Source organism: Cervus elaphus, chromosome 12, assembly GCF_910594005.1.
Source record: "Cervus elaphus chromosome 12, mCerEla1.1, whole genome shotgun sequence".
NCBI classification, from domain to species: Eukaryota; Metazoa; Chordata; class Mammalia; order Artiodactyla; family Cervidae; genus Cervus; species Cervus elaphus.
The window spans coordinates 72059951-72082569 of NC_057826.1; the positions used below are offsets into that span (position 1 = coordinate 72059951).

General features: G+C 40.4%; 2 protein-coding genes across 4 annotated transcripts in view; one reads left to right on the top strand and one right to left on the bottom strand.

The window, feature by feature from the left end:
* Positions 1-5515: 5515 nt before the first annotated feature.
* On the top strand, positions 5516-9091 carry EMC4 (ER membrane protein complex subunit 4). Its single transcript, XM_043919322.1, has 5 exons — positions 5516-5707; positions 6037-6151; positions 7812-7965; positions 8306-8466; positions 8715-9091. Exons 1-5 carry the CDS (start codon positions 5622-5624, stop codon positions 8748-8750), a joined length of 552 nt encoding a protein of 183 aa, XP_043775257.1. The 5' UTR covers positions 5516-5621; the 3' UTR covers positions 8751-9091.
* SLC12A6 (solute carrier family 12 member 6) overlaps positions 8926-22619 on the bottom strand; it is an 87739-nt gene continuing 74045 nt past the window's right edge. For all 3 annotated transcript variants that reach the window (XM_043919320.1, XM_043919318.1, XM_043919321.1), the window contains 11 exons: positions 21566-21664; positions 19464-19583; positions 18652-18756; positions 18118-18286; positions 16442-16637; positions 15468-15637; positions 14566-14697; positions 13878-13985; positions 13500-13684; positions 12978-13111; positions 8926-12004 (listed from right to left, as the gene is read on the bottom strand). In XM_043919320.1, coding sequence (XP_043775255.1) covers positions 11913-12004; positions 12978-13111; positions 13500-13684; positions 13878-13985; positions 14566-14697; positions 15468-15637; positions 16442-16637; positions 18118-18286; positions 18652-18756; positions 19464-19583; positions 21566-21664 — 1510 coding nt within the window. In that variant the 3' untranslated portion in view covers positions 8926-11912. The remainder of the gene's footprint in view (positions 12005-12977; positions 13112-13499; positions 13685-13877; positions 13986-14565; positions 14698-15467; positions 15638-16441; positions 16638-18117; positions 18287-18651; positions 18757-19463; positions 19584-21565; positions 21665-22619) is intronic.

Consider the following 22619-nt stretch of genomic DNA (forward strand, 5'->3'; position numbering starts at 1 on the left):
AGGGACTGGTTATATTATCACACATTTATGCCATGTATACTCTCTAGCCTTTAAAAAGAATGAGGTAGATTTGACTGACAGACATGGAAGACACTCAATATGGATTAGGAGAAGGAAATGGCAACCCACTCCAGTATTCTTGCCTGGAGAACCCCGTGGACAGAAGAGCCTGGTGGGCTGCTGTCCATGGGGTCACACAGAGTCAGACACGACTGAAGCGACTTAGCAGCAGTGGCAGCAATATGGATTAAGTGAGAAAAAAAAGAGTCAGTAGACAATGTATAATATGTTTTCATTTATGTAATAAACTCCTACAAATTAAACAATCCTACATTTATTTTATGTTTTAAGGGATGACTTTATCTTTCAAAAGAACTTCAATAAGCACCAAAAGGTACTTATTATTCTCCTTCAAGTCTTCTGAATCCCACTTCACCCTTTTATTAGTCTGCCTGGGGCTACTGTAACAAAATACCACAGAATGTATGGCTTTGACAACAGAAATTTATTTTCTCACAGTTCTGGAGGCTGGGAAGTCCAGGATCAAGATGCCGGCTGATTCAGCTCCTGGTGAGCACTCCCCTCCTGGCTTGTAGACAGACACCTTCTCACTGCGTCCTCAAATGGCAGACTGAGAGAGCAAGCTCTCTGGTGTGTCTTCTTCCACAGACACTGACCCCAGTGTGACAGCCTTACCTTCATGAACTCATCTAACCCTGATTGCCTGTCCCCACAAAAGCCCCAGGTGGCGCTAGAGGTAAAGAACCTGCCTGCCAACGCACAGAGAGACATAAGGGTTCGATCCCTGGGTTCGGAAGATCCCCTGGAAGAGGGCACGGCAACCCACTCCAGTATTCTTGCCTGGAGATTCCCGTGGACAGAGGAGCCTGGTGGGCTACAGTCTGTAGGGTAGCAAAGAGTCAGACACAACTGAAGCGACTTAGCACACACTTAGGGCTTTGATGTATGAATTTTGGGAGGACACAAACATTCAGTCCATAACAATTCTCCTTATAAAAAACTCAGGCTATAAAACAATGCTTTACAATGGAACCAACTAAGGCTTTTTATTTATTTATTTATTTTTTTCAACTAAAGCTTTTTAAACATTAGCACACGAAAAAATGCCACAAAAGGCCTGGATTGGTCATTCAGATCCTGGATGTAGAGACAGTTTACCCCACTCCCAACATACCTGAAATCGACCACCAGATGAATCCAGAGTAACCAAGCTTGAAGAAACATGTTACGCCATCAGGGATGTATCATTATGACTCATACTATGGTTGTCATTCTTATTCTTTAATGGATCTGTGGGAAGGGCAATCCTCCCAACTCCCTAAGCAAGTGCTGGAGAGAAGTGCTATAATGGGAACCTGTTAAAATGTGAATTTCACAACCGTCCTCTTGAAATGAGAAAGGTAGTTGATAATGAAGAATGGCATTACTAGCCAGCCTCTTCTCCCAGCACCATATTAATTCATGTCACTGCTGACAGGGGCATTTCATGACACTAAACAGCCATGAACCAGAAACAGAAAAAACTGCAATCTGCACAGAAACGATGCAGAAACCCAATCTGCACTAACAAGGTAGGATCTTACCCCCCAAAAATATATATATATTTTTTCTGATAAAGGGGTTTGAAAATGCAAACAGACAAAATGGAGAAAAAAATTTTTGTCCTGTTAAAACCCTATTACTGACATGGAAATAATTGTACCATGAATGGTATAATAGTAAGGTGTTCCTTTTCAGAAGACAATAATGATAGTAGAGTTAAATAACACAAATAACTAGAGATTGCAATAGAAGCCCATTTTACTGAAGCTGCTAAAAGGCTTAGGAGCTTTTTTTAAAAACACTGGGGGAACTGGTTGAACCAGTGAGGCTAGCCAAATAGAATTATAATAGAGACACTGTAAAATGGCATAGACCAAAAACTTCAGAGGTAGCTGTAGAACTTTTTCCTTTAGAGGGATGCGTTCTCACAAATCTGGTTGTATGAACAGAAGATTTCTTTGTTCGTTTCAATCCAAAAGCAGATGCTCTGAAGAAAATGGCATGAAGTATTAGAAACAGTCAGCTGCTTAGACCTTTAAGGGCTTCCCTTGTGGCTCAGCTGGTAAAGAATCCACCTGCAATGTGGGAGACCTGGGTTCGATCCCTGGGTTGGGAAGATCCCCTGGAGAAGGGAAAGGTTACCCACTGCAATATACTGACCTGGAGATGGACTGTATAGTCCACGGGGTCGCAAAGAGTCAGACATGACTCGGCGACTTTCACTTCACCAGACCCTTCAAGAGGTGTTTGGGGGTGAGAGGGGAAGACACAAACACAAATGCCAAAACTGTCCAGTGGCACAAATTGTAAAAGTAGACAAGGCAACTCATACGACCTGTGGAATCATGGTTTGCCTTCTCATAGTTTCTTTAATTAAAATAACATTTGCTCAAAGCCACACAGTAAAGGAAGTTTAATATTTATTTTTACAGCTTCAGTATTCCTATTATTTTCTAATTCAAATTTCTCCCAGTGGGGAGGAATACAAGGAGGCTCTCAAAAACTAATGATTGCTTAAACTACTGTGTAAATTCAAACCTCGTCATTTTAGAGCAATGAAACACTCTTTTAAGTTAGTGGTTCTGAATCCTTGCTGCAAAGTAGAATCACCAGGAGAGCCACACGAAAAACACTGATGCACTTGATTCCCCCCTAAGCAGATGAATGGAGAAGGAAATGGCAACCCACTCCAGTACTCTTGCCTGGAAAACTCCATGGACTGAGGAGCCTGGTGGGCTACAGTCCATGGGGTCACAAAGAGTCGGGCATGACTGAGAGACTTCACAAAAAAAAAAAAAAAAAAAGCAGATGTGTGGTCTGCTAGGTGTAGCCAAGAAATCAGGATTTTTTAAGGGCTCTCAAGGTGAATCTCTGAGTCATTCTGCTTTTAGGTTTAAAATCATGTCATGTTATAATTAATAACTTTTTTTTTCTAAATCCAAAAGTGGTAGCTGCATAATGCAGAGAATTAGGAACACTATGAGAAGTACAATTTTAAAAAATGATCTGAAATCCCATTATTCCTTTATGTGTTTACAATGTCTGTTTTCTTTGAATACACCATCTATGAAAGAATAATATGCCAAAAAACTAGAAGTTACCGTTAGAAGTAATCTAGTATAAGTCCCTTATTTTATACATGAAGAAATGAAGGCCAACAGAGTTCTTTCCTCTCTTAGGAGTTCATTTGGAGTCAGGATTAGAATATAGGTTTCCCTTTACTTTTCTTGCAAAACGCATTTTTGTGCAAAAACTGGGATCCACACAAGTTTCATTATAATCTGAAACTCCATTTCCATAAAGAATCTATTATTTCTCATGATATTCTAACAATTTTTAAGAATATCAGTCAGATCGTTAAAGAGTGACTTCACCTTTCTCTTGAATTCGAGCACATAGGTAGCCCCCTGTGTTCTACAGAACACTGATTCCATTGGAAACTAACAAATGTAAAAAAAAAAAAAAAAAAAAAGAGAGAGAGAGAGATTTCTCATTCAGGCAGATTGGAAAACAAAATGAAAGGAGTTTCTTTACTGCATCACTTCGTGTGGTTTTAGTGTTATACTAATAACACTGAGAATCTCTGGGATGTATGTGCAGAATACAATATCTCGAATTTATTTGACCTTGGAACCTTTCCTCAGTTCAATCTTAATAGCTTCATGTTCTTTGGAACACATTTCAGCAAATAACACTGTGAGATTCCTAGAATAAAGAAATAAATAGATTGCAGTATCCTATTAGGGGCTTCCCAAGTGGTTCAGTGGTAAACAATCCACCTGCTGGGCAGCAGATGCAGGTTTGATTCCTGGATCAAGAAGATCCCCTGGAGGAGGAAATGGCAACCCACTCCAGTATTCTTGACTGGAAAAATCCCATGGACAGAGGAGCCTGGCGGGCGGGCTACAGTTCATGAGGTCGCAAAGAGTTGAATGAGACTGAGCCACTCAGCATGAACATGAGCACTCTAAAAAATTTTATACCAAGCAGAGGAGTACTTTAAAAGGGAAGGAGTGTATGATTTGAAGGACAGTGGCAGCAATATTGGTTATAAAAGGGGAAGAAAACAGTCAACAACTTAAATACCCAGTAATAGGTTTAATTATGATATAGGCATATAATATAAAACCCAATCACTATGAAGAATGTTGGAGATTAGTGATGCTAAAAAAACACAGGACTTCCCTGCTGGCCCAGTGGTTAGGACTCAGACTGCCATTGGGGGGGTGTGGGGGGGGCACAGGTTCCATCCCTGATGAGGGGAGATCTCACTTGCCAAGGAGCAATGAGGCCACAACTACTGAGCCCATTCCCAGCTACTGAAGACAGCTGAGCCCTAGAGTTCCTCCTACACAAGAGAAGCCACTGCAGTGAGAAGCCAGAGCACCGAAACAGAAGAGTAGCCCCTGCTCCTCATAACAGAAAGCCCACATGCAGCAACAAAGATCCAGTACAGCCAAAAATAAATAGATAAAAGTTAAAATAAAATAAAAGACATGGAATGCATTTGTGGCAAGCACTCCATTTAAACTCAGAACAAGAATTGAAAGCAGGTGCGCATGAAAAGGTTTGAAAACAAAGAATCTGACTTGCCCCAAAGTCACACAATTAAGTAGTGAAGCCAGGACTCAAAGCGAAACTGAATCTCAAGCCCAAGAGTCTTAAAACGCCCACAGGCCTCCCAGGTTTTGTGCAGGGCAGGGATAGAACTATCTACGACGCATTGTTACTGTGAGAATTAAAGAATAGAATAAACACAAAGCTACTGGAATACAGTGGACATTCAATACTCAGGAGCCACTAAATAACTCGCTCAAAGTCACACAATGCGTGGTTTCACCACGCATATAAACAGAGATCATACGGATATAAACAGAGATTTGAACTTGTGGTCCCAAGAAGGCGTAAAAGTTGCAGAAGCCCTTGCCTTCGAGGCTTTCCTGGTAGCTCAGCTAGTAAAGAATCCGTCTGCATGCAGGAGACCCCGGGTGGATTCCTGGGTCGGGAAGATCAGCTGGAGAAAGGGTAGGATACCCACTCCACTATTCTTGGCCTTCCCTGGTGGCTCAGCTGGTAAAGAATCTGCCCACAATGCGGGAGACCGGAGTTCCATCCCTGGGTTGGGAAGATCCCCTGGAGAAGGGAAAGGCTACCCACCCCAGTAGTCTGACCTGGAGAATTCCATGGACTGTATAGTCCATGGGGGTCCCAAAGAGTCGGACACGACTGAGCGACTTTCACTTTCACTTCACTTTCTTGGCTTCAACCTCTAACGCAGAGTCAGTATAGACTTTCCTCTGTCCCATACACCGCACCTCAGAGGTCAGGGAACACCCAGAAAATCTCTTCAGAAAGCAGAGAAGGCGCAACAGTCCCTTTAGCACCAAGCTCACTCACCAATTGGCTGCTGGACAATTTCCGGGGCGGAAGTGACGTATATAGTTTAGCGCCGGAAATGGACTTACAGAGTGAACCCAAGAAGTCGCCGACGACTTTGGGCTTGAGATCCGGCTACGCTTTGGTTCAGAGCTTTGCCGCATTGGTAGGCGGCCGTTGCCATGACGGCCCAAGGGAGCCTGGTGGCTAACCGAGGCCGGCGCTTCAAGTGGGCGATTGAGCTGAGCGGACCTGGAGGAGGCAGCAGGTGAAGTGCTGGGCAAAGCTCGATATCAGAGCTTTCACTGTATAACTACCCCGGAGGAATAGGACCTGAGCCCTCAGGCACAACTCTGTAAAAAGACGACTCCTGGGGAGCTAACGGCTTCTCTGCCGTGGAGGTTTCTGTGTCCAAAGGATGCTTATTTCATCCCTCCCAGTAGGCCAGGATCTGACGAAACCACGGGAGGGCTTGGTCTAGTATAGGTAGATGCATCTGAGGATCTTTATTCCTATGATGAGAACAGGAAATGTGGGATATGAAGTGTGGGAGGCTACAGCCTTAGTTTTTTTTTTTTTTTTTTGGTTTGTCTGTAGGGGCCGAAGTGACCGGGGCGGTGGCCAGGGAGACTCGCTGTACCCAGTTGGTTACTTGGACAAGCAAGTGCCTGATACCAGCGTTCAAGAGACAGACCGGATCCTAGTGGAGAAGGTACAGAGGTATAGATGTAACCATAGTCCTTGGGCCAATTCTGAGCTACACACCTATCTCTTCTTCCAAGCAGCACATGGATATCCTTCTTACTGAAGATGGCCCTTATCCCCAATATTTGGTAGCTAAACTGTTTGAGATAAGTGTTACATTAGTTGACTATCAGCTCCAGAAGTGCTAACTGGAAAAAATAAAAGACGGTTGAACATAAGGTAGAATAAAGTAGGTTGAAAATTATCTATTGCGGCAGCGCATTCCAGTTGAAGTCCTTTTTCTACTCTGGTACCCTTATACCACTCATCCAATCTGTCAGAGTAGTCTGTTGGTTCAAATAGATTGAAAATCTTATTTCTTATTGCTTTAATCTATCATCCTGGTCTGTCACTTCATCTCCTACCATTTTCCCTTTTGTTCACTCCTGTCCCCAGAATGGCCTCCTTGCTGCTGCTTAAATATGTAAGGCACCCTGTTTCAGGCTTTTTGTACTTGTTCTTCCCTTTTCCCCGATTCCTTTATGATTTGCTGTTTCATCTCCTTTGTTTCTCAGATGTTAGTTTTGTAGTGAAGTCTATCCTCATGGCACTCCCTGTCTTATTTTCTTACTTTATATTTCTCCATATCATTCATATATTTTATTATCTCTTTTCACTGTTGTTAAGCTCTATGAGAGCAAGATGTTTGTCTTCCAAGTGCCTGCAACAGTGCCTGGCACTTTTTTTTCCTCTCAGCCTTAATACTGCTTTTCAAAAGGCCCCTTTGGCTTTCTTGATGTAGAGCAAATTTCATTAGTTTCTGCTCTCATTTTGATTTCCTTCCTTTCCATTTCCTTGGGTCTAATTTATTCTTCTTCTGATTTCTTGAAATAGATGCTTAGATACTTTTAGTCTTCTAATATGTATGTAAGGGTGTAAATTTCTCAAAGCTCTGGGTCTTACAGTTTTAATATATGGTATTTTTGTTATCAGTTAATATTTCTATTTTCCACTGACATTTCTACTTTGATTAGTGGATCATTTAGAGCACATTTGTTCATTCTAAGACATAGGAAAAATTTTCTAGTTAAATTTTTGTTACTGATTTCTAGCTTAATTACATTATAACCAAATAATATGCTTTGTATAATTTGAGTTCTTTGAGAGTTATTGACATGTTCTCCGTGGCTCAGTTGTCAGTTTTTGTACATGTCCCATCTGTGTTTGAAAAGAATGTAAATTCTGTATCTGTTAGGTGCAGTGTTGTATGTCAGTTGGGTTAATAATGTCATTCACATCTTACACATCTTGATTTGTCTGTTCTATTAGTAAATGGGGTGTGCTGATCTACCATTATGTGGATTTTATCTAGTTCTTCAATTGTAGATGGGACAATGATAGGTGCATAAGAACAAAAGTAGGGAAGTCTTTTCTTTACCTAAAGTCATGGGGAAAAAATGGTATCTGGAAAACCCATAGGGAAAAACATAAAATAGTGAAGATGCCTTATTTTTAGTAGACGAGCAAGGTTCTTGTGGCAAAGTGAGAGAAGTGCAGAGGTGGTGGACTTGAGGAGTTAGCTCAGAAGCAGAGAACTGGGAGTTGTGTTCATTTGACTTTAACGTCAGTGATATGATAAATGTGGAACTAAGGATAGTAATCAGTGGTTAAAACTGTGTTTGTTTTAGCGCTGCTGGGACATTGCCTTGGGTCCCCTGAAACAGATTCCTATGAACCTCTTCATCATGTACATGGCAGGCAATACTATCTCCATCTTCCCTACTATGATGGTGTGTATGATGGCTTGGCGACCCATTCAGGCACTAATGGCCATTTCAGCCAGTAAGTATTGTTTTTTTCTTTTTGCCAGTAAGTGTTCTTGAAATAGTAATCCACCCTAACTAAGCTTTAAGAATCACAGGCAAATTCTTTGGCAAAACCCGCTGTAAATCCTTGGCACAGCTTGCTCTTGGCTAGTTGCAGTGAGAGTGTGTGCAGGGTGGTGATGGCCGTGGTGATGGCATGGACGGGAAAGTGGTGCTTGTGGGTTTTTGTTCACCTTTAATGGTTCTATTTGCTATCTTAGTATGGGGCTGTTTGTATTATTTATATTAATATATGGCCTGATTCATACTGAAGAAAAAGTTGTTTTGGTTTTTGACACTTTCTGTTACCCCAACAGCTTTCAAGATGCTAGAAAGTTCAAGCCAGAAGTTTCTTCAGGGTTTGGTGTATCTCATTGGGAACCTTATGGGTTTGGCATTGGCTGTTTATAAGTGCCAGTCAATGGGACTGTTGCCTACACATGCATCAGATTGGTTAGCCTTCATTGAACCCCCTGAGGTAAGGCAAAAGGAAAGTTAAATTTGGGGCAGCTCTAATGTATAGTAAATAGCTGACCCATTTGATGGTGGGGGATCACAGTTGGTATTAGAGCTCATTTCTTAAATAAGATCCATTAGGAATTTGAGAGTTGTTATTCTTAAAAGATAAAATAAAATAGAGCTTGTGGTTAAAGTAGTAGGTACTCAATTCAGGAAGTTATTTCAACACTCATTCACCATTAACCTATTTACTTTTTCATTTCTCAGAGGATGGAGTTCAGTGGAGGAGGACTGCTTTTGTGAACTTAAGAAAGAAGAACCTGGTACCTATATATCTGGGTTCTTTATGCCCAGTGGCTCCTTCTCAGCTTATTAACCCTTAACATTATCTCCTGCTGAAAAGAACCAAAAGCTCTTTTCTCCATGGTGAAAGACAATGTATTCATCACTACAAACACAAAAAACTATACCACAACTCTTGACTGAAAATAAGGTAGAAAACTTTATTTATGTTTCCAGTATAGAGCAAAACAACAAATAAAACCATGACTATGTAAACAAAAGAATGGTTGCTGCTAAATCAAGAACCACAGCAGCATCTCTTTTTAATAAATTAAATGGTTGAGAACAATATTTAAAAAAAAGTTGCACATGTTTTCCTTAAATCTATTCTCCTTAATATTTCACTTCTATTTAACACAAGCTGGGACGTAAAAATTCTGTTGGAGATACTTATGGAAGATGTGAATTCAGATCATACATGATGAAGATAAACCAGACCAAAAAAGCACATAAAATGCTTACAGTGTAATTGCTACTTTAATATCCACAAAAATGGATTTTTAACACGTTTGGGGAAGTAAAGATTGGCAGGATCACTGGGGCAACAGGAATCTGAGGCAACGGAAGATATAAAGTGGTGATCTTACCCCCCGAGAGAACTGGGAACTTGTCAAACAGATGCTGCGATTCATCAAAGTTCAGTTTTAAGATAGCTATGCAACGCAGAGGGCCAGCAATTAGAAAATGAATATTGTCATAACCTGCCCTGGTCAAGTCATAGCTAAGACTTAAAAGCTGGATCTCATTCAAAAAGCAGGAAGATATCTTTCCTTTTTTTTCTTCCTGCTTAAAACACAAAGCCCCCGCCCCTAAGATGCATTCTCTCGTCAAGTTTTCAGTATTGCTTTATTTGCAGTGATTAAGAGACAAGACACTTTGCAGACAACATAAGTGACGTATAGACATGAAATGCTCTAGACAGAGATGAGTTTAAATCTGGCCCAATAACCACTTCCCCATGTAACAGTGATTGTTTTAGGGGTGCAGTAGGGGTTATATTAGCAGCCACTAATTCCATATACCTTTAAAGGATTCTTACAGAGCTCCAGCCACAAAAAGCTCTTCTAAAAACTAGCCTTATTTTCTGCCCACATTTTTTCTATATGAAAAAAAAATACATATACATATATCACTTTGGCCAGAGGGTGTGTGTAAATATAAAGGAATTCCTGGGCAAGCTGACTTTAGAGCATGGGTCTTTAATAGCTTGGGTCCTCGTGGACTTGTTCTGCTACTGCTGGACTCAACTTAGTAATCGAGTGTTGCAATGGAAGTTGTAAACAATGCTTCTACCCTCTGCAGGCAGCAGCAGGAAAAAAACAAACAAAAGACTTATAACATGCTACCTGACTACGCTTGGACATTTAAAGAAGAGGAAAGGGAATAAATCAAAATGACTCAAATTTCCTAAGTCATATTGAAGGGTTTTTCTCCTCTGTCCATAAGGGTCAGAATAGTCTGCAGACCATGGAGCAAAGCAGCTTGCTCCATATCCTACTGGTAATCAAAGAGTGGCACTATTTATCATTCATAAAATGAATTTCAAAAGCAGCCATGAATACAGGCAAGATAGTTTCTTGAAATACCCTATCTATCCTGTAAAATAAATGAAGACGTCACACAAATAACCACTCAGCCACACAGGGTAGCTTCCCTATGCTTGAAAGTCAGATGTTTTGTGATCATTAAGTTAGCAAATAAGCAAAGTTTGCACAAGTATTTTCTTGACACATTTTGAGCTTTCTGAAAATGAGACTGAAATAGCAAAAGACTGTTAACTTGGATAATTTTTTAGTTCAGATCCAAGTTTCTGCAGTCAGAATGAAGAATTGAAAAAAAAAAAATGCTCGTAACTTTGAGCACTGAGGCGCATGCCTCAAGTCTTCACTATGGCTTTGGGAATAAGTCCACAGGTTTCTTAAAGAAGTTTCTTGATCAGGCCATTGCCAATTATACACCACTTCAGTGAAGCAGGTAAGAATAGCAGCAGCTCAGTAACTTTGGCACTATGGAAGGAGTATGGCTCTAAACTTCAAATTCCACTGCTGGATTCCCCCTTTGAAGGATAGTCCAAAGGTTTAGGGAAGGATTTTTGCCAGTCTTCCTAGCGTTTGTTCCTATGATTTTTGATGTGTGCCTGTAACCCAGAGGACATAAAAGGGAGAAGGAAAGGAGGATCTGTTGGTCAATATGCATTATCATCTATATTTCCTGGATAACAGCTTATGTATTTTACCCATATCACATAGGTAACTACAGACTGTATTTATCCAGATCTTGATAGATACCTTTTGAGGTTGCCTTAGTTTGTCCATTTGAAAAGAACCTGAAAGAATTTTTACTCAGCCTTCTAAAAAACAATTTCCATGGTAATAGTGCCTATATTACAATCTTAACCACAGAATGGGTTTTGAAAAACAGCTGAAATATATAATATAGTATGTGTACCTAAATGTATTTTGGGGGAATCTTGTTTTGGAGGAAGTAGAGGCTGCAGTTTCATGTTTCAGTTTTTACATATTAGTACCCTAATGTAAAATTAAGAAGTCCTGGAGAGCAGTGGATGCACTGACGAAAATTTTCATCTTGGCCTGCCACAGTTACCTACACGAAGATGTAAGGTCCCCGTGTACTTGGCCATGAATTCCTTAGTATGATGAGGCTGTCTCTCTCTGGCTGTTACCCCCATGGTGTCATCATTGAATCATGACTTCTAAGACTCGTCTTTAATGTTAGATGTGTACTTGTGTGTTTGCCTTTTGACTTCAGTTGAATTTCTAGCATCTCTTTTACCAGTTTATTTTATTGGTTTAGTTTGTTTATCCTAACTTGCCTTCATCTGGTACAGGCATGGCTTGTAGGACTTGAGCATTGTTCTGATGTTGAGGGAAGATCTGCTTCTTTAAGGACAGCAGGTCATATGGTAGCTGGAAGATCTGGAAGAACAGATCGGTTTGTACTTTCCTGTACAAGGACTTGAGGTTCAGCTCATTAAGAGTTCAGCGTGATGTATACAGAATACAGGTCTCTAGTTGATGGGAGTGGTAATGAAGAGCTGGCACTTCCATGGAGGATAGAATCCTTTTCAGAAGGTGAAGCCAAGCAGAGTCATTCAGGAGTATATTATGAATAAATGGTGATCACTTCACTGCCACCACCTCTGACAAGAAGGACTCGCTCTAGTCCTTCAGTGAGTACTTCTAGGAACTCCATGTCTTCAGAAATTGTCAAGGAGGCAAGTAAGTAGGAAAAGAGCATTCTTTACAACCTGGCATGATGATAATCTGAGTTTATCTGACTACAGAGCTGAAAAATCAACAGGCTTTATTACATAGTCAGAACCAGAGAAGTCTGAACTCTGGATTCAATTCAGTTCTGTGAAGTTATTTGAGGATCTAGTCTCTTGGCATAAATAATATTAATGCAAAACTCTTTCCCACTTGTTAGATTTTTTTCCTGTTATTTTAAAATGGGGGAAACCCACAAGTAGTAATGTGTTATTAGTACACAGTAAATAAGCCAAAAGGGAGAAAAAGCCACAACAGGATAGCTTGTAAGATTCCAAGAGAGAATCCAAGTAATTTCCAAGTGCAGCTCCTGGAGTTACATTTTTTTCCCTGCCACTTTTTTCTTTTTTTCACTAAAATGCAGACGATTTACTCTTTGTTTTCCTTTAACCTCTTTTACTTAATGGTACTTGTAGAAATGGACCAGTCTCTACTATTTCAGTGCTGAAGAGGTCCCATAAAAACAGTCCTGGAATTAGAGTATGAGGATGAACGCTTGTCTTTTCCCCTCAGTTAGAGGAAGTTCCCTTTTAACTGTTTCTCCCCTAACTTCATCCAAAAGAGAGCGACTTTGTGAAGTGGGAAGAGCCTGGAGAGGGGAAAGGATATGGTGCTCTATTTCTAGGATGATCAGAAATGGTTCTATATAGTGAATGTTAAAAGTCATTGTGCAGATATACCACCTAAAAAATCTGTTTAGGGTTCAGAGAGAACATTACACCCAACTCCCCTGAAGAAGCACAGTATCACTAGTTCGTAAGGATCCTTGCCTGAGACGTTTAACAGTCTTCCCTTCTCAAGAGAGGAAGTCATAGACAGTGACCTTTATAGTTACTTAGTGTTTCATCTAAAACACATTTTAGATTTTCCCTACCAGCAATTCTGCTCTCAGAAAGGATACAGTTTTCATCACCCTCAGGGTTTCGGGGTGGCCCTGGCATATTCAACAAAACCAGCTTTGCTTCATGGGACTTGTTAACTATGACCTCGTTGAGCTTCACTGCTGTATGCATCCGCCTCACATTGGACTGGTCCCTGGAAAGGAAGGGTGAGGGGTTAGACACAGAAGTGGGTTATGGCAAAGAGAAAACTAAGGCATACTGTCAACTCTAAAAAATTTGAGATATTAGAGGTTTTTTTGCTTAGAGTATGAGTAACATAATGAACAAATGACTGCCTTATAATATTGATATCATGGGTTTTCTCATTCTGTGTTTGCTTGTTTTATACCAGGAACACAGTTTGGACAGGAAGAAAGATGGTTTGTGTACAACATTAATTGGTGGCTGGTATGCATAGGCAAACAACAGAAAGAAGGCTGGATCTGGGGTGAGATGAAGACTAGATCCCATCCTGTGTCCCCAGGCAAAGTCCCATCTGTGGCACTAACGGGGACACTGTTAGGTCTGAGTGGGAAGCTTACGGGCGCATGTTAAGCAGGTCCTGGAAGCCTTCCATTGACTTGGCCTTCTGCCCCCGAGACGCCATGTACTTGTCTTTGGTCCACGTCATGTGCACCTTCTCCTGGTAAGTCTCTGTCTCGTCGTCCTCGTCAGAGCCGATGCTGGTCAGCCGTAGCATTGAGTTCCGGTCTTTCACCAGCTGTGCCTGTGGAGGCCCGACACAACTACGATCCTACACCCGTTTTCTCTCATGCATCATCTTTAATTATTTTAAAATGTGGCTACTGTAGAGTAACTAATACGGCAAGTAAGGAAGAGCCTGTCGTGGTGTGAGAGGAGTACCCCCACCCCCTCAGTGAAAGGCCTCCCGGGCCGGGGCGCGGCCGCGGCCGCCTCACCTCGCGGTCCCGCTCGGTCTTGGACAGGCGCATGTGCCGCAGCATCTGGGACCGCTGCTCCATCATCAGCGTGCGCTCGTAGGTGTACGCCGAGATGTCGCTGTCGTGCTGCCGTGCCGACCACGCAGGTGAGCACAAAGGAGCAAGAGACACGCGCTTTCATTTCCACTCACTCATTAAACCAGAGCAACCACCACACTATCAACCTGGGTTTCAGTTTTTGTTCAGTCACCGAGCTGCATAAAACAATACTGTGGCCTGTAGATCAAATCCAGAGCTCTGAGTCTTTCCCACCATCTAACCATTACATACGTGTTTTCTTGAAACACAAGACACAAAATCCTGTTATTTTAATACTGCCAGCTTATTTTAAAAAAAAAACAAAAACGCTATGTGTGACTTTAGCATGAATATATGAATAGAAACTTAATAAAACTGTATTAAGAAAAGAATCTGGCAGAAATAGAAGGACTATAATAAACAAGAAAGCAAAACTAAAAACCGCCACCAAATACACACCACATATGCCCTATGCTTATCTAGATCAATATACTAGAGTTTTGTTGGAACTAAGGGATTAATCCACATTTGCAGCTGAAGAAATTCCCAAACTAGAAGAGATTCTAGAATGACAGAGTGGGACATGGGGGAAAGGTAGCTTCTCTGATCTCAAACTCAGCTTTCTCACCATCTCGACCACTTCCACCTCTGCCTCAATGCGAAGGTGATACAAGAAGGTGGCCAGGTCCTTCTTCATCTGAATACTGTTGTCTTCCAGCTGGGCTACTGTGAAGATCCGTATGCTGCATTTTCGCCACACCTGAGAAAGTACCATATATACACGGGAAATTAAATGCAAGGAAGCAGAAAAAGTTACTCAAATGGCATTTTTGCCTAGAACAACCCTGAATAGTATCAGGGTATTTGTTCCTAGCTTCTTACTTGCTATATTATTGTACTTGGGCAAAAGTTTGACTATGGAACACATTAAATACAGTTTAAAAGAGTTCTTATTTAATAACAAGAAAAAACTGGCAAAATGGAAAAGACAGAATGTGATACATTAATAGATGCTTTAGTCAGATAGCATACCAATGACACTGTGCAGACTATACTATTTATTTTTTTTTCCTGTGGCAAAAAAAAAGTGTATTAAGGAAGGAACAGAAAGAACAGAAAAAAAAAAAAAATACCTCAAGGGAGAGGTGGGCCAAGCCAAGACAGACACTGGCTATATTTACTATTTTAAATTTCAGTCTTACCAAAGGCTGAGCAAGACACACATACCCCTTAGGTTTCCAGCACTTTACTTTTTTTTTTTTAACAGGACATGTTCACTTGTTAATGTTTTTTCACAAGGGCTCATATGGAGCTTAATAAACTTGCTGAATTTCCCTTGGAGATGGTTAGATATCAATTACAAAGAAAACTATTTCTCATAAGGTTGAATCTGGGATCATGGAAGGCCAAAAATAATCCCCAACATTTCTAAGCCCCAACATTATAGAATGAAAGAAAAAAACTGTCTAGTGAACCAACCAGGACAGAAGTTGAGGGAGAGAGACTTTTTTAAAAAAGGTGTCAAAATACCTTATGCTGTTTCAGTAGGAATGGTAACAGCATGAGCATCCCCCCATCATGCACAATCCACCACACATCAATGTTGCCCTCAGAAAACTGCTCCACGTTGCTGGGGAAGAAGGAGATGTTTTTGGCCACCAGCAGGGCCAGATGGGCAGCAGTTGTCACTCGAACTGTGCCTAGAGAAAAAACAGAGAATTGGGAGAAGCAGAGATGAATCTTCAGGCTTGCCTTGCTTCCTACCATGTCAGCAAAGAAAGGGTAATGGCCTTTTATAGTCCTTTGAGTAGGGTGTCCTGGTTAAACAGTAGGTTATACCAAATCAAGTAACAAAAGTTATTAATAAAGATCTGAACAGCTAACAGAATTAGACTGAGAACCATGATTTACATCACGAGCTGTATTCTGATTACTATATTTCTAAGGGGGGTAGTATATGAATTTGGGAGATTTTGATGCTGAAGAACACTTCCTTCAACTCCTGAGAATGCCAATGTGGAAGATCACACATGGAAATATGACAATTTCAGAGATAATTCCTAACATAAGACTTGGCAAGATAAACAACTGATGAACATTATGTGAGGCTGGAGGAGGTAAGAAGAATTAGTTGTTACTACTAATAGTTATTTGTGCTGTCTGCTCAGTCACTCAGTCATGTCTGAATCTTTGACCCCACAGACTATAGCCCACCAGGATCCTCTGTTCATGGAATTTTCCAGGCAAGAATACTGGAGTAAGTTGCCATTTTTTCCTCCAGGGGATCTTCCCAACCCAAGGATTGAACCTGCGTCTCTTGCATCTCCTGCATTGGCAGGTGGATTCTTTCCACTGTGCCTCCGGGGAAGCCCAACAGTTACTTAGGTGCCCTAATAAGGCTATGTTTCAGCAATGGCAGAATTTCTAGTGTAGGAGGCTAGAGCATGGGGTCAGAGTATATCCTCTATTTGGGCCCTCAAAACAGTACAAGAAGTGCTTTGTACCAATAAAAGTCTTCCAAGCTCGAGCATCTTCACTCTGGCGCCAGCCATTTGGCCATCCCATCACCACTGTGTTGTGCTTCATGCCCCCGAGGCCACATGACTGGATGAGGTGGGAAATGCCCTCCCTCAGTTTGGCGGCCACCACCAGCTGGGAGAATCCTTTCACCTTCTCTGCCTCCATTAGATGCTTTATGGTCTGAAAGAGAGAACCAGAACCTCAAAATTGGATTACTTTATCCTGGGTCTTTTAACTTCTTACTTCTTCTCCATATTATATTCCCCTCCTCTTTCCAAACTCTGCATAAGATCGTATCTCGTACAGAACAATTTAAAAAGTTTAATTTATCCCAATGAAATTTTATTATCCTTTGCTTTTTCACTTTCTAGGTGCTTACTACACACATAGATAATTGTCTACATGTAGCTCCTCTACATTTCCCTCCCTTCTGCTTTTCTTTCTAACATACCGAACAAATTGAGAACAGGGATCTTCACAAAGCAAATATTCAGTATTCCTTAATGGCCCAGGATTAGTGTGAACATAATCTTCCTTCCCCAGTGTCAGTCTTGCGCTGACTCATATTACTAGAAATTCAATATGAAGATTCAGTTTCACTTCAGAATTTTCTCAGGTATGTTTTATTTCTTTGTTTCTATTTCCACATTTCTTTTGATATTTTAATGGTGATTATTAATGACACTTGTATTTCTTTTACTTCATTCTCTTGGTGGAATGGTGAAGGGAATAATGGTATGGAAAATGGATATAATTTTCTCAAAGGCACAGATTAAGTCAGGGTGTATCTAGATTAATCAGTGTCTCTTGATTTCCAATACTGTGCTTTTTATTTATTTTTATGATCATTCTGGACTAATGTTTCTTCAGCACTTCTAGTTTTAGTGTTTCAAAGCTAAACATTTCATTTCATTAAAAATTGAAATCCAGTAAATTAAAAAAAATTTTTTTATTACATTTACTTGTTTGTTTACACTGTGCTGGTAAATTTTCACTGCAGCACTCAGACTTCTCTAGTTGTGGCATGTGGGTCTAGTTCAATGACCAGGGATTGAACCCTGCCCCTCTCCATTGGAAGCATGGGGTCGAAGCTACTGGACCACCAGGGAAGTCCCTCAGTAAAATTTTTAAAATGCAACTGAAACTTCGCCAAGGTAGTTCTATCTATTGCTTATAATAAATATTAGAATGGAAACTACTGTCTTCTTCAGGAAGAACTTTAATTCCCATAAGCTAATCAGACTTGGCAAAAGAATCCTGGTTCTGCTACCATGTATTAAGATTAGTAAAGAGGAAGAAAATGTGCTAATTGCTCCTTGGTGTCACAACTAGATTGAGAGAAATTATCACCATGGTTCAAGGGATGATTTATTTATGTGACTTCTCTCAGGGCTGAGTCAGTGTCTGGAGTCTGTTTGGAAATGGTGCATAGCCTTGATAGTCTTATAGTTTAGAAAGTTTTTAAATGGGAAGAATAAATTATTATCTTCTGGTTCACTTTATTATTTGGTGAATATGACCATACAAGTCAGCACAAGAAGGACACCTCCTAGGTTGCTCAGGAAAGGGATCAACTTAGAAATCTGAGGTCTTGTGATTCAGCTGCACAAAACCATAAGCTAAATTACATTCTACTAGGTCATTAAGCCTTGACCCTTACCTGCTCAGCAGCTAACGCTTCACCGTAGTTCTCCAGGAAGTTCCCGACGATGACAGAGCCCACAATTGTGAGACCCTTCCCTGCCTTAAGCTGTGAGGCAAAGGTGAGGAGGCGAGGATGCTTGACGTGGAGGTCTTCATCTAGCTTCAGCAGCACAAGCAACTGAGGCCTGCAGGGAGGTCGGCAGGGGGACGGTGGGATGAGAAAACACTGAATCTGAGGACAGAATAACAATCCTCCCCTTTAACTTAGGAGATCTGTATAAGACATGTAACTTGACAGAAGGAAGAGATTAGAGAAAATGAGGAGGCTATATAGTCATTCTGAATTTTTTCAGTATTATCTCAAGTTGATCAGTCTTGAATGAAAAGGGTAGAAGTCTAGATCATATACAACTAAAAGGTCACAGAGATCAAGGATTTAGAATCAGTCAAAACAGGTCCATTACACGAATTCCTTGGGTCACATGATTTCCTTATGCTGTAATCAATGAAGTATACAATTCTGTGTGGCAGTTCTGTTGATTTTTTTTACCTCCAGTTTTTAGTGTGTGGCGGTCCTTCCTCCAGCCTAAGCAAAGCAAATCGGGCTGCACTGAGGGACAGCCCGCGGATACCATCACCCCATTCTTTCTCAGCTCTGAGAGAAAGAGGCGAAAAGAGCAGAGACAGATTTAAAATCTAGCAAGTACAATTTCAAAAGCTGAAGTTTACTTTATTTAAAAGTAGCATACACACAATGTAGATTAAAACTTGTATTAGCTACTTCTCTGATGCTCACTACTAACACAATGAACCCACTGAATGCAGATCAACACCATCCTCTATGAACACACTGCACTGTACAACAGTTCAGAATAAAGGCTGAGAGGGTCACTCACTTGTCCTGCGACGTAACTGTTGAAAAGCAAGAATGCTAAATAGCAGTTTGGATTAGGAAATTACTACAGATCCAAAGTTCAAATTATTTCAAATATAATGCAGAGAAAGCAAAACTCAACATAATCTAAATCAGAGTGTTATTTATTCCTAATTTGGGCAAGTTGTTAATGAAGTTGTTACAAAGTTATTCAGGACCGATTTCTTTTTCATCTCAGACACAATTCCTTGTCTGAAGAGATAAGCAAGAATATTTATATTTGTTTAATACTAATCATTATTATTTCAGTACCTCCTTTTATTTTTTCATTGATCCATATTTTCTCAATAGGTTCCCCCTTATGATCAAAATTTAGGTACAGATGAAGTTATCTGGATCCCTAACGTAACTTTCACTGGTATGGCTCTAACCAAACTAGCCAGTTTCCATAGTTTTAGCATCGATCAAGATTGTATCGCCAGACTCACCCTTGGTACTCAATGTATTTGTAGATCATACCAGCTATTACCATAGCTACGATGGCATAATACCAGGAAGAAATGAACATCAGAGCCAGACAGATACTCATTCCCATGAAAGAGAGTGCCCTAGAAAATTAAAGACAAAAACAAATAAAAAATGTTTTTTTCTAAGCAGCTATAAGAGAAGCCTGTGACAGAGGTGCTTCTTAAACTGGTGAAACATTTTTTAAAACTCCAATATGTTGTAGACAGAACCTCTGTAAAATGCAGTAAAATTGAATTACTAGAAAAAAATCTTATATGTTTGGATGCCGTGCCAATGTCAAATTGGTATAAAAGTTTCTAAACATTTTTTCCCGTGTGTGTGTGGGGGGGGGGGGGGTGGGGAGGGGGGCGCTGTGCCATGAGGCAAGCAGGACCTTAGTTTCCCCAACCAGGGATTGACCCCATTCCCCCTGCAGTGGAAACACATAGTCTCAACCACTGGACCACCAAGGAAGTCCTTTTTTCTTAGTTTTTATAGTTATCTTATCATGGATTGGCAACAAGCAGTAGATCTGCACTGAGCCCCAAAGCATCCTTGAAAAGAAAGTGAAAGTATTAGTCGCTCAGTTGTGTCCAACTCTGCAACCCTATGGTCTGTAGCCCACCAGACTCCTCTGTCCATGGGATTCTTCAGGGAAGAATACTGGAGTGGGTTGCCATTCCCCGCTCCAGGAGATCTTCCCGACCTAGGGATTGAAACCCTGTTTCCCACACTGCAGGCAGATTCTTCATGTTTGAGCCACAGGGAAGCTCCTTAGTGCTGATGTTTCCCATTGCTGGAAAAATATATAAATGAACCGGGATGCTACAAAAGTCATCTGCAGTTACGGGAACAATTAATACCTGCATGGCAAAGCAGGGATGGGACATGTAGTCAGAATTATTAATAACTCTATGATCTTTAGAAAAAAAGCATCTCATGTGAATATTTCTAAAAACTTTATGAAAATTTATTAGCATACCTGCAGAACCCACTGAAAAAAAATCTGCCATTAGTTTCCTTACTTTACATAGGGAACTTGAAAGAAAATAAAGAAATTCTTGTTTTGATCAAATAAATTAGATAGACAACTACATTTACTGAAGTTGTTCTGGGTAAAGAATGAACCAAGTTTTATGACAAATTTTAAAGAACAAACAGAGCAGTTGTTAATCTGGGGAAGATTAGATCCTATGAAATGAAAATATAGGGTGTAAAGAGAAAGAGGAAAAAAACACAAAGGCAACTGGTAACACAAAAAATGTTCATAATGGACTTTTAACTAACAGTAAATCTAGAAAGAGGATTAATGGATCTAAAATTGTGCCAGATAAAGGTCACATCACTACCCACCCATGGTAAGTGAAGCTAGAAAGGGATCAAGGAAAAAGTCAGCAAAGAGGAATGTACAAACAAGTATATAATAGGACATATTAAAGAACTTCTAGCCATGAAAGAAAAGAAATGGGACGGTGGTAAAAATGTGGTAGCTCCTTTAAGGACTGAGATGTGAACACAGCAGCAACAGCGGTAGCAACATTTCATTAAGAGCTTCACTACGTACCAGGCACTGTGCTAAGCGCTTTAGGTTATCTCAAAACAATCCTATGAGACAGATAATATGACTAGTCCCATTTTATTAATGAATAAAATGAAATTTTATGTGGTTATGTGCTTTGATGAAAGCTACAAAGCTAGGAAATAGTAGAGCTAAACTTGAACTTAGGTCATCTGATGCCATAGGCTCATACTCCTTAAAAAAAAAAAGAAAACAACTTACTTGAATGTGTTCTTTTTCTCTCTTTTAAAAAAATAATTTTATTTATTTATATATTTATTTTTGGTTGTGCTGGGTATTAAACTTATTTAACTAATCCAACAAAGAAGAAAGGAGAGCCTGAACTCTGTACTAAAAAAACATAGTAGGATGGCAGAAATTCATGTGAACACAGGAAGCTAAAAGAGACAGTATGAAATAGATGGCCAAGAAAAAAACTGGATTGAGAGTTCAGAATCTCCTAGCTTTCAAGTTCAATGATGAGTTCTCTCCAAATGTGGGGAAGAAGGAAAAAAGCAGACTTACCAGTGGTAGTAGCGGAACCGGGGTCTCCAGTTGGGTGTTCGAAGCAATGTTTGCAAGGCACATGCCAAATTCACAAAGAGGTAACACATGAGAAAAAACCTGGCAGAATAAAAGAAGTATGAGGAATGATTATTATTGTAAAATAATCCTGCAAGAACTACTTTAAATAACTAGAGAGCTTTGCTGTATTTAAGCCTTTGTTCTAGCCCACTAGCATTTGAGTAAGACTAGAGTGTAGAAAAACTTCACCTCCTCACAAACTTGCTCAAGCTCCTAAGTTCTCACCCGGTGAAAGACACTACCACTTTTTATCCAGTTACTCTTGGGATAATACTCAGTTTTCTCTTCACTACTCAACCATGTTCCAAGTTCACTTACCAAGTCCTATGGATTCCCCCTATTTACAAAACTCTAAACTTTTCCCCTCTCCTTTCCACCTCTACTTCTATCAGCACAGCTCAGGCTCTCAATTCTTCGTTGGATTAGTTAAATAAGCTTCCAACTGGCATTGGAAGCTTCCAACTTCCAGCTCAATTTTGGCCTCCTCCTAACCTATCTTTTATACAGAATTCATCATTATGAAATAGAAATATGACCATCTTGTCCTCAAAGGATTACCCACTACTTTCAGGTCCTCTGTGATCCACCTCTGCTTACTTCCCTGCTCTGCACTTAGAACCCTACCTGCACCTTCCACTCTCAAAGTCAGACTTCCATTCGCTGAATGCACTGCACTATTTCATCTCTCAATTCCTTCACACACATTCCCTTCACACACATTCTCTTTCACCCGTTCACTTCATGATATAAGCACCGCTTCCTCCAGAAAACCTTTCCTGATTCTTGGTCCAGTCAGGTGCACCACTGTAGAGCTCATAGAGCATGCAGTGTTCACCCTGACCACAGAATTCATCACACTAGACAAGGATCACTGGTTTCTTTATCTACCATCAGTTCCCTAAGGTTGTGTCTTAGTCATCTTATGCTTATCCTCAGCATACTGAAAATAATCTAGGGGGCCAGAAAATAAGCTAAGCTTTAATGAAAGTTTTCC